At 54.5% G+C, this 15,206-nt stretch overlaps 3 protein-coding genes across 3 annotated transcripts; 2 read left to right on the forward strand and 1 right to left on the reverse strand.

Moving 5' to 3' along the window:
• The first annotated feature begins 2,178 nt into the window (after positions 1-2,178).
• Positions 2,179-3,542, forward strand: CDEST_04931 (uncharacterized protein). The gene has a single exon (XM_062921090.1). The coding sequence runs from the start codon at positions 2,887-2,889 to the stop codon at positions 3,082-3,084; it is 198 nt and encodes a 65-aa protein (XP_062777141.1). The 5' UTR covers positions 2,179-2,886; the 3' UTR covers positions 3,085-3,542.
• A 1,102-nt stretch (positions 3,543-4,644) lies between these two features.
• On the reverse strand, positions 4,645-14,618 carry CDEST_04932 (Putative sterol regulatory element-binding protein cleavage-activating protein). The gene is made up of 2 exons (XM_062921091.1): positions 11,218-14,618; positions 4,645-11,096 (listed from the first exon to the last, which is right to left on the reverse strand). The coding sequence occupies exons 1-2, from the start codon at positions 11,247-11,249 to the stop codon at positions 7,748-7,750; spliced, it is 3,381 nt and encodes a 1,126-aa protein (XP_062777142.1). The 5' UTR covers positions 11,250-14,618; the 3' UTR covers positions 4,645-7,747.
• Positions 5,497-7,159, forward strand: CDEST_04933 (Putative FAD-binding domain, FAD/NAD(P)-binding domain superfamily; the record flags this gene model as incomplete). The annotated part of the gene is made up of 4 exons (XM_062921092.1): positions 5,497-5,795; positions 5,888-6,185; positions 6,258-6,609; positions 6,663-7,159. 4 exons carry the CDS (start codon positions 5,497-5,499, stop codon positions 7,157-7,159), a joined length of 1,446 nt encoding a protein of 481 aa, XP_062777143.1.
• Positions 14,619-15,206: the final 588 nt, after the last annotated feature.

The following is a 15,206-nucleotide window of genomic DNA, read 5'->3' on the forward strand; positions in this document are numbered from 1 at the left end:
TCCGTACTGAAGCAGGAAACAGGTACGACACGCACCTCAAGGTGGAGGCGAAGACGGGATCCTCCCTCCCTTGTCATCTGCCCTCACTTTCCAGTTTCCGGCATCCTCCCTTTTCCAGCCTGATGCCCGAGCAAAGGGAACGAAACATCACCTCATCCACCTAGTTGCCGCTCGCTGTCCCATCTTGACTAGTCTACAGAGTACGATGTACAGACTACGGCATTTGCACATACAGCATTGCGTCGTTCGTCCGAACCATGGGATGCTTCTGAACAGGGTTGAAGCCGAGACACAAGAGCGCGGCGCTTGCTTCTGACACGCGGGATCGCGTCCGAGGGGATACTGACTGCAGTCTGTCGCTCGCAGAACCTTTAACAACGGCCTCCGTAACGACGACGGCATGTACCCTCGAGCCGCGTCAAGTGCCATCTTACCATCTTTGCTACTGCGCTGCGACGGCTAGCTTTCGAGCTGCCTGAGTCGACGCACTTGCTTCCCCCTTCCCTCCACAGACATGTGTCTGGTGTCTGTTGAAGGGCCATCATGCTCCCACACGGACAGACGCGCTGCACTCCTGTGGTCTACTACCGGCGAGATGATACTGGTCATATGCTCCCTAGGGAACAACGCAAGAAACCTGGAGACGCACAACGTGGCAGATCGTCGATTGTCGAGCATTGTTTCCGTCATCCTCGAATCGCAACGGATAGCCGTCTCCCCACCTTATATACTCTAGTCTGTTTGGGGGATTCCACCGTTTCAGGGCACCCGATCCACCTGCCGAAATAGAATGCTGTTTAAAAAGCGTGGTGTATTCGCCGATACAGGTTGCACAAGCCGTCTTGTGCGAGGGAGGCAGCAGAATGGATATGGCACAAGTCGTCCGTCGCACATCAAGTTGTGTTCATCAGTGCTCCCTCTCAGCAGGTACGTACCGCCATCTTGCCAACTTAGGTAGGTAACGCTTGGAAGTGTTCTGAGCAGGTAGGTACTTAGAAAGATACACTGGAAGTGTCTCCCTTGTTTCGCCGCGACACCATTCCGTTTTTAGCTCTAGCGCCGAGTATGCTCTGATCTGGCCAACCGGACGCTGTGCGCTTTCTCGAAGCAGGGAAAACGTAACTCTCGGGATCCCAGCCACCTCTTTCCTCCCACGCCGAACTCTCAAATCGCACTCACCTCAGTCGCTATCACCGACCTTTTGTGCCCTCTCCCAGGCCCATGTGCACTCTACAGAGGCTTACTGGTGCCAGCGCATCGCCAAACCGCCTGGCTGCGCCTTACAGCTACGTAGGCTTCAGATGGTCCGCTCCTTAGAAACATGTCCGTGCCATCAACCAACCTCGCGCTTGGCCAGCATATCTACGACCATTCAATCCCCATCTCAATCGGCCGGGGCGGTCGTTATTTCACTGAATGACAACCTCTACGACAGGAACTCCAGTCAAAGTATCACGTTCCGGACGCCGAAGCACGACCTGACGTCTGCAGGAGGGACCAGTGGTCACTGGCCACAAACAGGTGCTCTCACAACTAAAACTGGCGGTGAAGAGCCTATTACCGGGTGCCTGCTGCTCTTGTCTCTTCTGCCATCATACCTATGACTGTGCAAACAACTCGTTGCCTCCTAACGGATCCGCTTCGCCCGGCCTCCTATCAGGTTGCGTGCTTGCTGAAGAATTGCGACATAACATCAGAGGAAGACGGAGGTAGTTTGGATTAACACCGGGTCGGACGACAGCCAAGATGGCATGTGTTTCCAACGCAGATGACGGAGAAGGTGTCATATTCTGCCAGCCCAAACATAGCGCACAGCGACTGTGCAGAGTTTGCTAGAACCTCCCGTAACCTACTGCGTACTGGACCTTGGCCCGGACTATCTCTAGCAGCCGTCACACTGTATGGCCGAGATCATGGACTGCAGCCCCATCTGCCACCATCAGGCTCCGATTCGGGTTAAGGCGAAGACGGCAGCCTGAACTCAACCGTCCCGGTCAACTTGCTTGACGACCGCCTGAGTTCTCCTAGGACAATGTGATGATGTTGGGCAACCCACACTGGCACGTGGACACCCTCATCGGTCAGTGCAACCCACCAACACCAGCTGTCAGTCAGCGTCTCGATGAACATTGTTCGGAGTAGCCTGTCTACTGTGGCAAAATGTGTTCTCGAGTGAGGCCACTTCGGCCGATATTTTCCACGTTCCATCCCGATCACCGTTTGCTTCCGGAGCGGATCTATGCAGCTTCCGCGACCGAGCCCATGTCGCAAGATCTCGGTGCTTCGGTACGGCACGCGTTTTATTGGGTTCCCATCTCGTGTACACCTTGCTCCGGCTTGGTGTTTCGCAATGGGGAGGGAGGCTTCCTACAGCTCCCCAAACGGCGCTGCCAGTAGGATCGAAGTGACGCCGCGGAACCTTGTTCTCGGTTTGATGCTCGAAATGAGCAAACGGGTATGGGCTCAATATGCCCATGTTTTGGGTCTACAAATACAGACCATGAGCTGTTGCCTTCTACTTGAAGTCTCTTTTGATTGTCTTTGAAATAACATGCTTACATTCGTTCCTTACTCCTGTCTCATTATTATCGAAGAAAAAGAGCAATCTCCTCAGAAACATACGGAATCTGAGAGCAAGGCGCCTCTGTGCGGAACATCCATACCACCTCTCGTTCCAAGAAGCAAGTACTACGCACACCACCCACGTTACCAACGTGGCAGCTTCGAGTTCTCGCAGACTACACGACAGTCCAGCCAACAAACAACACTTGGACGCAGCCCTTCAACGAATTCCTCCGGCATACAAATAGACGCATTCATACTTCTTCGAGGGAAGCCAACCTCGCATCAACCCGTGCTATCGACGCCGAAGACTACGAGCCCAACATGTGTCAGTATTACGCCCACGCCTTCACCTGCAAACACCTCTCCTTCACCTTCGCGCGCTTCTGTCAGCCTGCCAGCCTCATCCAGAAGCCCTGTGCCAAGCGCCAGGTCTGGCAAACGATCGGCCTCGAGGACGCGTGCGAGGAGTGCTTGACCTGGTTTCCTGATCGGTACCCGTGCCCGAGGGCGCGGTGTTAGTAATACCGGGGATTGGCCTCCGCTCGGGGTCGCGAGGCGTGATTGAACGAGGACGCATCATTCGAGTTCTTTGAACTTTGAGGGCTTGGATCGCGGGTCGTCTGGCTGTACGTTCGGCTGGACGCTTGGTGAGAGTCGGAGAGCATCTTGTGCGTGTGGGAATTTTGATAGCGACCTGGAAGCTCTATAAACTCTTGTTTTGAAAGCGACATCTAAGTCACCCAGTTGAAGAAGTAGAAAAGGCGTCCCTCCTCCATACTTATCGCCAAGCACATAATCTGCTCTCTAGGTTCTCAACAACCGAATCAAATGTTGTCAGCCGAAGCTGGTTGATCATATGGTAGAAGACAGGAGAACTACGTAATACGCAAGTGAGCTGGTTTCGTGACCCAACGTTGTGGGGTTGGGAGAGCAGATAGTTGCGAGCAAAACTCGTCGTATTACATTATCCATACCATGGCTAGATGTTACCAAAGTATATCGGTATTCTTCCATTCAACTATAAATGTATGCATATTTCCTCGCGCCCTAGGACGTCAAACACCCACAGTCTGGTTTGGTCGAGTATACAACCGAGTGCCTCTAAAGGGACACATTTCAGTGCTGTAAGGGACTTCCTTCTGTCCAGAAAGCAAACTGAAAGGATGGTCAGAAATGAACGCATTCACCAGATCGGAAACAACCCTTCTGGCTGGGCTCTTCAATCTGTCTATAATACACCTTTGGCTTGCGTCTTCTAACCCACAAGCTTAGCCAGCAAATCCGAGATTGTGATGGCACCATTACAAGTTGCTTGTTACGGCTACCGACCGGTAGAAATTTTGACGCTGGACTTCTGATTTGAGTATCTAAGTACCTTCAAATACTTCAACCTCGTCTAGGTAGCGTTCCTTGTCACTCTTCCACAGCTCTAAACAGATGCTGCTATCTGTGTTGGTACCGCCATGACGGACTGAAGCCACCACGGTCGCTCCTACCTTCGGAGTGTCTACGGCCCCCATTTGGATAGCCATGGCCCAGTGTGTCACAGAGGACAGCTTGGTCGGAGGCTGGGCCGTTGGCACTCGCAACACTGCGCTTCAACTCATCGGCCGCAGGGAAGAGGTTGGCTTTCGTATGACAAAGCACACGAAAGGGCACCAACCGGCAAGGCTGTTGGTGGCTCCTCGGAACTCGAGCATGGTTAACCTATCTTGTCATGGAGTTCGCACCGGGTTACCTATCCATCACAACCTCTCAGCTTCTTGTAAGCAAACGAGGTCGGTGTGGCCTAACCAACTTCGCCACACCATCAAATTGAATCTTATTTTGCCAATACTTAAAAACAATACAGAACAACAGTTTCCGAGCACGATGCATGGTGATACTTTGTCTTTGCCAATAACGAAGGCAAATAGCAAAGCGACGTTGGTGGTTCAGGTTAGGCGGAGTAGCTTGCTGGTTGTATGTTGAGCTTGGGTTTCCGGATGTTACGAAAGCAGAGGTTGACAACCCCTTGTAGAATTGAATGGGGCAGCACGTGGGATGCCGCGGGTTACTAAGTTTATGACAACTCTATCTTTATTCTACCTACAGCTGTACCTTAGTGTGCCTAGATACCCTAGACACTTTACATGTAGTTCGAAGTTTTTGCCCCCGATATATCACAATGTATAAGTAAATAACGTGTGAATACATACAACGTATCTCGTCGACACACGACAAAAGTGGAATCGTTTGCCATGACAATGATACTCGTCTCCACCCGGTCAATGTTTCGATTTGTGGCACCGTGGCCAGATCAAATGTCGATTGGTTCGCCGTTTCGAGCATACGGTAGGAAGAACCTAAGGGTGCGAAAGCTGAGGTGGGCAGAGGCGGCGTTCGTCAGCGAGCGGCCCGAGTTGGAGAGAGGCGGGAACAGGGATGAGGAGAGCTCATCGTCGTGGGGAGCCGAAAGTAGAAGCCGGTGGGAGGTTGCATTGCGCCTGAAACCTGACGATACCTCTGAAGACGGGCCAGTCCTGGTAGCTCGTTCCCGAATGGCATCTCGGCCTCTGGCATGATCCCTCTGACGCTTAGATACACAGCCTCTTCGGTCATTACTACGTTGGCCCCCGATGATCCATTGATGGTCGATCATGGTCGACGCGCAGCATGCAAAGCGTTGACCTAGGCGACGAGCCGGTGAGGGTAAGGCTCACTTCCTCGTTGCAAGCAAGCCCAGCCTAACGCCGTTTTGGTTGCTAAGCGGCTGGCATAGAGGGATGTATGGATAGGTTGGCGCGAACAGCATACTTGAAGGCAGGCGTCCTCGCTTAGGAGAAGGACACAGTAACAGCCCTCTGAGCCAAAGTCAAGCGTCTTCATGTCCTCCATCCTCTTCTATCGATCCCTACACGTTTCCGAGACCCCGTCAATATCACATCAAACATGGGACCCGGAGCCATCATCGTGGAAGACAGCGTGACAGGGCTGTCTCCGGCCAATATGTTGGAGCAGCTCGGCATTGACTACATGCTTCTCAAGGCGCACGAAACCATCGCGCCCCAGCCCAGTGCCAGCATCGGCCTGCTCCCCAACGGCTTGCGCATCCTCGACCAGATCGGCTGCTACGAAACCATCCGGGACAATGCGGTTGACCTTTACAACCACACAAACTTGCGAGGTGCCGACGGCCGTCCTCTCATAAAGAAACAGTCCACTAGCCTCTCGGAACGGTTGGAGGAGAAGTATGCAAACCCCCGCTGGGATGATGCGAACCTCTCTCCTCCTCCCGATGGACGAAACGACGTTTCCGATGCTAAGCCCACTGAATTTACAGGACCGGCTACCCGCGCATCTTCGTAGATCGGCAATTCCTTCTCCAGGTTCTGCACAATAGCATCAAGGACAAGGACAAGATCCCTGCCGGCAAACGCGTCACGGGCGTCGAAGCCACCGCCGTCGGTGTGCAGGTCCAAACACAAGACGGCGGCACCTACGCCGGCGACTTTTTGATCGGCGCCGACAGGTTTACAGCACCATTCGGAAGGAGATGTGGCGGCTCGCCGACAAGACGAGCCCCGGCATGTTTTCTCCAGACGAAGAGTCAAGTGCTCAGTGTCCAGCCCCTTCCCCTTGTTGGCAGAAGAGGTTGGAACCCCTTCCCGGCTAACGGCCAAATTCTCCCAGAGCTCAAAGCCAACACTTAGTGCATCTTCGGCATCTCCTCGCGGCCGGCGACGTTCCCTCACCACACGCAGGACATTTTTTTCTACAAGAGCTGGGGCTACCTGGTCGGTTCGGCGCCGGGAGACCGGGTGTACTGGTTTTTCTTCAGCCCCGCGCCGACTGCGAACGGCGCCAACATACCTAGGTACACGGCCGAGGATAATGCCAACTTCGCTGGCCAGTACCTTGATGACAACATAACCGAGACGGCGACCTTCTGGGGCCTTGACGCCAACCGCTACATCGCCACGCTGGTGCCCCTGCAGGAGCACGTCTTTTCACTATGGCATTTCCGAAGGATCTTCACCATTGGGGACTCTGCCCACAAAGCAGGTAAAACCACCAGTGGTGGAGAGACAACAATGCGCAGGCTTGGCCGCGGCCAGCTAACCGTGGCTGCCAGGTACATCCCATTATGGCCCAGGGCGGAAATGGCGCGATAGAGTCGGCGGCGGTGCTGGTCAATACCATTTCGCGCCGACTCGAGTGCTCGCAAGGCTTGTCTGGAGAAGCTCTCGAGGCTGCGGTCGTCGAGGTCTGCAAGCGCCAATACGACCACGCGCGAGACGTCGTGAAGCAAGGGGAGCAAATGCAATCCCTCACCAGCCTCAAAAACCCCTTTGCGGGCTTGCGAATTCGTTATTTCATCCCCCTGTTTGACGACGTCCTCTTCCTTAACTCGTTCCCGGAGACTTCGCTGGCGGGTATACAAATCGACAAGATCGACCTCGCCAACGTTGTTCAGTTCAACGATGAGAAGGTTAGTTGGGCGGAAGGCTGTTCTTGGGTGTTTTGGGGCGCCGTCGCGCTTGTTTTCAGTGCTTCTTATAATACTGCTAGTGCATCACGTCTCTGCAAGCGGCACGCGGCCGCGAGGGTTTAGATAGCCTTTACTAAAGGTTCAAATAGCTGTTGCCTGTACATTGAGCCACCCCTGAGCGATAGCTATTCATGGTTGTAGAGGAGGCTCTTGCTGAGCACGGTTGAAGTGAGGTCTGCCGGCCAGATTCTCCACGCTGTTGGGCATTCTTTACCGAATTGGGACATCAGAATGTAAAACGGGCTAGATAGAGGTGCACTGTTAAGAGGGTTAGTGTTGCAGGTCATGCCTTGTAGACAAAAGAAAAACACAAAAAAACAAAACTGTATGGTTCACTTGCTAGTTCTCCTTCCTTCAAATCGACGAGTTTGTTGCGTTACCGTTTGAAAAGTTGACCAAATTGACATCTGACGTCTCGATAGGCATCCAAGCAATGAATGAAACGGGGAATCGTTCAATTAAACCCCCCCTTCCGGTTCAGATGGCGGAGTGAAATTTAGACAATTTCTGAAAGGTAAATATCAAATAAAAATGCCCAACTCCCTTGTTGATCCTGGGTATATGAAAAAGAAGAAAAGTGTGCCTTCCGGTCGATGGAACCATCTGTCCCAAAAGTTCGACTACCGCTTTAAAAAAAAAAAAACCCCCCATTCAAATCCATGACTGGATATCCATACGAGCATGCGTAACCGCTGCCGGTTTACGTCGTCGACTGCCAATGTGCAGAGCCTCCCCGTTTTCATTTTCGGCCAGGTCCTCGAAATGCTGATGCCCAACCGTGATGAGCTTGATGACATTGCCGAAACCAATTGCGGCCGACGCCGTGCCGACCTTGACCATCGGACCAAGTTCTGAAATAATGAGATGTGAGCCGATCTCATAGTCGGCATGAAGCGGCCTTGTTTCGTAAATCTCCTCCCGTCCCAGTTGTGAAGCGATCCAGACCTCCCAACTGTCCGGCGATTTGCTCGATCGCTTCTCCAGCCGCTGGTACATCCTGCGCCGGAGACCGCTGCTAGTTGTCGGGGATGACTCGCCGCTGCTCGATCCGCCGTCATAAGCGTCCCTCCGCACACCCACAAGGAAGCCGTTGGGCAGTGCCTCCCACGTGCCTGGATTGCTGATTTGACGCTTCGACTCGATCGTCTCAGACCATACGCTGCAGCTACGACTAGGCGGAAGGCTCGTGTTGCGGAAACAGATGACGTTGCCTTCCTCCTTGGGTGTGAAGGTGTGCATGATGCAGTCGCCCGACTCGGCGTGATTGTACGCGATGCCAAACGAACCGAGCCCGATCGATCCGCATTGCGGTTTCCGTCGCGAGGAGTGAAAGCACCTCAACGACCGTGGTTGGATAGGCTCCGTTTCGAACGTGTGAAGGAGATTTTTGGACCTCGCATCAACGAGATCCACTGTCTGGGACCTGGCGACCAAAAACGACCCGAGGGCCGAGAGCGGTACAACCTGATGGGCATCTCGATCTTCGTTAAAATGAAGGTCGAGGCTCTGTGATTCCCACGTATCATTCCCTTGCTGGGTTGCTACATGGATGCACCCCTTTCTTGACGCTGTCAGTATCGACAGCTGCGAAGAGCCTTGTGGCGCAATCTTTTGCACGAGCGGCCGGACCGAGATCAAGGGACTCTTGCAAATTGTAAACTCCATCGGCTCCTTCATGCCGGGGACGATCTGGGTCATGGAGCCGTTTCGGCGGACAATGACAAGCGGACTGGCGAAGTCAAAAGTTGGAGTACCGAAAAAAAAGCCCTCAGGCTTCTGGCCATTCAGTTCAACCGGAACCGGATGACCCCAACGATGCTCGACAAGGTTCCAGAGGAAGACCTTGTTGGATGACAACAAAGCCAACCAGCTGGATTTCTTGTCCGTGGCGACTGCCAGAACCGGGAACGGGTTTTCAGGCGGCGGCTCGATGTCAGCAAGCGAGTAGTCCCTTACCCCCGATCGGACATCCCACACCCGGATTGCGCGGTCCAGCCCAACCGAGATGATGTGCCCGTCGTACGAGGACGACATCAGTACGACATCCAATGAGTGTGCTTCAGGGAGAGATTCAATCGCCAAGAGTGGTTGGTCGCTCATGTCGTCGTTGCGTCTCGACTCAGTATCGTCTCCCCAAAGCAGGTAGTTCATGAGGAGACGGACGGCAGAGAGAATAAACAGCACGGTGACGAGGAAGTGTTTCAGGTGATGGTCGATAAAGTCGTACAGAGCCGGCAGTAGGGGACGCTCTGGCGCAACGGGCGTGCGGTCCGCGCCGTTAAGGACGAATACCAGAGGGTCGTATACCCGAGCGATGTAACTATGGGACCGCGGCTTAATGACGTTGATAACCTCACGCGCGCTTTCGTGATCTTGAAGGCGAAGCCAGGATGTCGGACTTCGCGCTTGGTGGATATCGACTAGCAGCGAATTCTTTGGCTGACTGAAGCTGACAGTGTCTCTGGAAACCTTGAAAAGCCCCCGCAAGAGTCGGATGAATGTGTCATTCTCGAAAAAGTGCCACTGTGCAATGAGAACAAAAGTGATCATAATGACCGTACCGGCGATGCGTGTTGACAGAGCAATCTTGCCTTGCAACATCGCCTCAAGCCAGCTCCTCTTCAGCGGCTGCTCCTGGCCATATCTGTTGTTCTTCAACGAGGCCTTGGCAAGCGCGTCACCGAGCTCTGTCCGCCGTACGTCGACGCTGAGGACTGCCAGGAAAAATGTCGACAAGTAGAAGAAGTCGAAGAGAATGGCAACGGCCACAAAGGTACAGAATGCGGATACGCCAGGCGAGACAATCTTGGACAGGCCCCACAAGATGAGGACGTTCTGCGTAGAGCTGGCCAACGCAACATGTGCTGTTTCCCCGAACGCGCGACTGATCCGACTGCTCGTGCTGCTCTCCGAAGGAGTCATAATGACGGCGTTGATGAGTCTGAATATGTTTTCGAGGCTCATCGAGAGAACCACGACGGGATACGCCGCCTGAGGAATGCCAGACAAGTCGACGCGAAAGATGGCGCAGACCGTAAAGCTAGACATGATTGAGACGACGACCTGTGCGAAGACAGTGACTATCAAGCCAAACTTGGATTTGACAGCCCTCAGCTTAGAGAGGCTATAAAGGAAATAGAGGCCCGCGAGGCCGTACGCGAGCGCCAGAATTACCGTATCTTGCACGGATATGGGCATGAACTGAAACTCGTACAACTGGCTGGACATGCTCTTTCCGTCTGCCGGGTAGGCGGTCCATTGGTCCTTCATCCGAGTCGCGAGTGCTTCGGCCTTTCTCTCCCACTGACGACCGACGGGCGAATCACGCAGATGAATCAGCGTGATGACGAGGGCATCGGCTGCCAAGAGTTTTCTGTCCTCGAAGCGCTTGCCACTGAAGACGATGGAATGTCTGAGAGTAACATTGACCGACGTCGGCTGGGTTTTCCTCGCGTTGACCGTGGAAACGATGTCCGCGTCGGCGGAAATGCGCTCCGTGGAGCAGGCCCAGTACTGGAGGGGCGAGTGGAAGAACCACGACTGATTGGTAAGGCCATTGACGACGTGAAAAGCATCCCGGTCTCCAGGGGCGAGATCTACGTGGGGGTCGTAGGCCCGAAGGGACGTGACGGGCCGCCGCGGGCTGAAATCTTTGGTGGACCCGAGCAGTTCGTCCTGCAGTTCAAGAGCACCGAGCAGGATGTCGCGATCCAAAGCCTTCATGTAGCTGCCGTGGACCCATATGGACCGCATAATGACGTCGGACTCCGTGCTGTTTTCCTTGAGTGGCTGCGCAGCAGTCCATACATGGTGGGGGAGGTTGGAGGCGCCATTGCTCAAATCCGAGGTGTACAGGTACGGAAAGGGGTATATGAGGATGGCGGCGACGGCGACGGAGATAATTAGGGTCGATACAACGTGTCTCGCGGCGTATCGACCGTACCGCGCGAAGGCTCGGCGGAGAGGGTGGTTCGGGTTCAAGGCAGGAGCTTCCGTCGTTCTGATGATAGAGAGTCAGGGCATGCATGAGAAAGGCGCCGAGCCAAGAGTGGAACGAGCACTGGCGCGGCAGCGGGGGAAGGGAAGGGAAGGGAAGGATAAGATGAGAATGGGTGACATACCCTCGCAAAGGATACAACAGATACCAAATCATCTGCGGCGACGATTGCAAGTGGACTCGCAGCGACTGAAACAGAAGAGGAGGTTGACGAAGTTGCGGAGGCGGGCGCGGCTTAGTCGAGCAAGCGATCCATCCAGTGCTAGACTATAGCGGAGAGTATTGTTGATGTCGACCTGTAGGTGGTGGTCGCCGCGCTCATGATTCGGCTCTGGATTTGGGGGGGCTAGGTGAGGCGGCCAGAGACATCGAACATATGGAGCGGCGGGGGAATCGTTGGTTCGAGAGTCGGTTGACGACGGGGGGATGGATAGTAGGGGTGGAAGCTTTTGAAATCAATGCGCAAGAGGTGGAGTGAGATGGGCGAGTCTAGCAAGTATTAGTGTCGGAAGGTCGCGCGGTGGGAGAGCGACGGGGATGGGACGTGGTTAGTCGAGTCCACGTTCGTCGGTCAATCGGGTGTCGGGAGACGTGCGTGGGTGGAACGACAGCGACGGGCACCAGCGGATGGGGCCAGAACAGTTTCCGACCAAGGCTAATTTGCTCGTGTGGCGCCGGTTCTGGGCGGAGGCTTGGGACGACGACGTTGATTGTGGAAAACGTGTCCCAGTCGGCAGAAGAGGAGGGGCGAGTCGGTGTTTGGTGGAGGAAGTCACTTTCTTCGGCACGGATGCTAAATGTCGATGGGGGCGTGTCTCTGGCTAGGCTGCGTGCGTGTGTAGTGCGGTATCCGTCACGTCCGTATATGGTTCAGAAGATTGCGCGCGGCGCAGGGTGATGCGGTGCGGGCAGTGCAATCTTGGTCGAAACGAGGAGGATGCGGAGAAATAATATGCGGCCAAGATTGATTAAAGCTTCTAGGCGACCCTGATTGCCAGAATTTGTAGAAGGACGATTCTGCAAGGAAGAAGATTTGGCAGGTGATGGTGATGGAGGGTAAGGCGATGGGATCGATTGAGGGTGTGTTGAGATGAGCTGGAGGCGGGCGACCTGGCAAAAGACAGCACTGGTTTTTAGCGTGTGGGTGGTGTAGACAGGAAGAAGGGAACTGCACTCAGGCACAGGGGTGACTAGGCCAGTACCAATGTAGGTATGTACCTACTGAACTCTGCACGACGCACGCCTCAGGGCCAGTGCAGCTTTCGCTCGTAGTGCACAGTACACAGTATACTCCTTACAGAGACTAGGTATCGGGGAGGGGGTATGAGAGGTGGAACCTGCCGATGGCCATGGCGTAGTGGTAGCATATTGGGTAACATGGGACGACGACCTCCCCACGACGTGGGCGCGGGAGAGGGGGAAACGTATTCAGTCCTGGGTCCCTGTGTGGCGCCGAAAGACGAGAAGGAGACAAAAAAAAAAACATACACAGGATAGATGCCAGGCTAGTTGTCTGAACTGGCTTTTGGGGTACGTGACACAGAGGGCACCGCCTACCTCTCTTTCCCTGCGAACTTTTTCTTCGTCTCCTTCTTCGGTGGTCCCGGGTCCTTGGCTCGGTGTACCTGTACTTCGAAGTTCGCAGACACGGAGACTTACTTGGTAGTGACTTCACTCTAAGACAAGACAAAAAGGAAACACGTGAACCTGGAAAAGAGATGGCCACATGAGCCAAGCCAGGGGCGTTTTGCCGTCGACGCCAAGCTGGGGGCGTCACAGCCTGTCCAGCGTGTCTCGAGTCCGACAGGACCCAGGGGTGATTGTCCACTAAAAACAAAGCACCCCATCAGCCGAGTGCCGGCGCTGACCTCTGCATGTCGTTGGAGGTGAGACAATCCCCAAAAATCTGGGAAGAACGCCGTGCACTGCAACAGATGGATAGGATCCAAATAGCTTATTTTTGACCTTTCGCTTCTCGTCTGTTGCCTCGACCAAGCCTACCAAAGACATCCAGAGACATACGAGGTGTGTCTGATTTCTGGCACAGACGAGAATGTACAAAAGAACAAATGAAGCAGGGAAAGGAAAATAAGGTTGGGGATTGAGGGGTACTTTGGGAACGTCTATTTTGGGTCCAAAGTCGAAACAGGCAAACTGGGGGCATCCTGAGAAGGGTAAGGGCCACTGAGCTTAGGACAACCAGAGCGAGCGTCTGTTATCTGTATGAGTCGGCTCTGTCCCTTCCGAAAGGACATCCCTACTGGACGCCCCCCTAAACAAAAGACGCCAGTCGTAGCTTTCGTCGCGGGGGGTGCTCGCTGCCCGAAGCTCGATGCTAATGCCAGTCGTGCGGAGCAACAGCGGAAAACTTTGATGGCATTTATGGGACATTCCAGAAGCAAGGGAAGGAAGACAATGCGAGACATACACGCCCTTGTCGGTGTGTGTATCGTTCGTGTTCCTCATGAGCCCTCTGGAACGACCGCAAGCTTCTTGGGAGGGCGGCTTTGCTTGGTGTCCACTCGGACCGGCCGTCTTTCCAGAGCCGGATGGAGAAAACATTGCCGCAGCTGTCGTCGTCGTATGTTACGGCGCCCCCAAGGTCTCAGGGAGCATTGGCGCACAGTTCTTTGCTGGTTCGTTGCTGTCGAGTCGTCGCACTACACACACTTTGTTGTCCTGTCTTCGCTTGAAGTCAAGGCCGGGGGGCCTCGGGATGGTCCCGATTGAAGAGGCCGGGCGTCGACGGACCTGTCCACATGTTGGATATGTGTGTCTAGGCCAAGCTGCAATTTCCCCTCTTTTCGAGCACCCGTGCTGCGATGCGCTCGGCTGGGGAATTGAGAGCAGACGAGGGAGAGCTGGCGAGAGCATCTCATCGTTGGGCCCGGGCCACCAGCGCTGTCTGGATTCCTGGTTGTCAGGCCCAGACGTCCCGTCCCTCGGCACAGCTTCGATTCGGCATCAGAGACCCTGGGATTTTGGCACGCGCTGGTGCAACCGGCGAAGCGATGTTGAAGCCACTTTCTCCGCGGGCATGTTTGGGGGTGCCTGCCATCCCGCCATGGTACTGTGCAAGGTGTGGTCCGAGTGTGCGATTGGCGTCGCGAGGGATGCCCACTTCCATCGCGTTGCGGGAATGTGGGTGGGCGGGTGGTCTTTTTGCAGTGTCGGTCGCGTGGCAACTTCCATGGGTGGCGTGCTGGTGGCTTTTCACGTGGGTGTTGCTGCCGCTTCCGGGTTCCTGGATTCATTCATTGTGGTTGTTCGGCTGGAATCGAGGGCGGATTTGCCATCGAGCTACTCTCGTCGGGAAGCTAGTACGTCGACGATGTCAAATCGCCAGTGACTCACTCAGTGCAGTCGAACCTCTGGTGGTTTGGTGGCTGGCAGTATGTAGCGCGAAATTGAAAATAAGTAGTCGGGTACCTAGGCGAGAATATGTTGCGTGCTCGGCGGGAGAGCAACAGGGTGACTGTCATTGCCTTGATGTACTTCACGATGACAAGAGCAGGCGGAAAGCACGTACACGCGATGGAAGTTCGAACGGAGGAAGGGGGAAGGGACGGCCGTCATAAATACAAAAAAATCCACCAGCAGACCGCACCGCACTGCGCCCACGCCAGATCTGATCTACCTGGTCTATAATTAATAAGATGGGCAATCTTGCAGCACCTGCTGCTGCCAAAAAGAAGAAACAACGCCAGAGAGCTTACCCACGGCGGGTGTGATTGCGGTGTGTTTGCTTTACTATTCGGATTCCCACTCATCATAATCAGGCCATGAGCATGCTGAAGTGGCCTGACTTCCCACTCGCGCCGCTCTTCTTATTGGCTCCACTCCGCTCCGATGCTGTCGGCACCTCCCCATCCAACCGTGACATCCCTTGTGTCCCTCGGATGCATTGGATAGCATTCGGGAGCCAGCCCCATGGCAGCCCCCCAACGGCAGGCACCCCTGTGCTCGCGTGTTCCTGCGCCCGAAAAGAGTAGTGTGAAGTTCCGGGGTCATCCACCAGGCCGGTCTGTCTCAGGGCCTGATAAAAAAACACGCTTGACCTTTATGGGCCCCAACTGATAAAAAACACGTGTGCACCGAGTCGAATGAGATTCA

Source organism: Colletotrichum destructivum, chromosome 3, assembly GCF_034447905.1.
Source record: "Colletotrichum destructivum chromosome 3, complete sequence".
NCBI classification, from domain to species: domain Eukaryota; kingdom Fungi; phylum Ascomycota; class Sordariomycetes; order Glomerellales; family Glomerellaceae; genus Colletotrichum; species Colletotrichum destructivum.

Coding starts and splice junctions, on each gene's coding strand:
- CDEST_04932 (XM_062921091.1), bottom strand. CDS start 11,249: ATGATTTGGTATCTGTTGTATCCTTTGCGAGG. Junction 11,097..11,217: donor CTGTTGTATCCTTTGCGAGG/GTATGTCACCCA, acceptor CTCTATCATCAG/AACGACGGAAGCTCCTGCCT.
- CDEST_04931 (XM_062921090.1), top strand. CDS start 2,887: ATGTGTCAGTATTACGCCCACGCCTTCACCTGCAAACACCTCTCCTTC.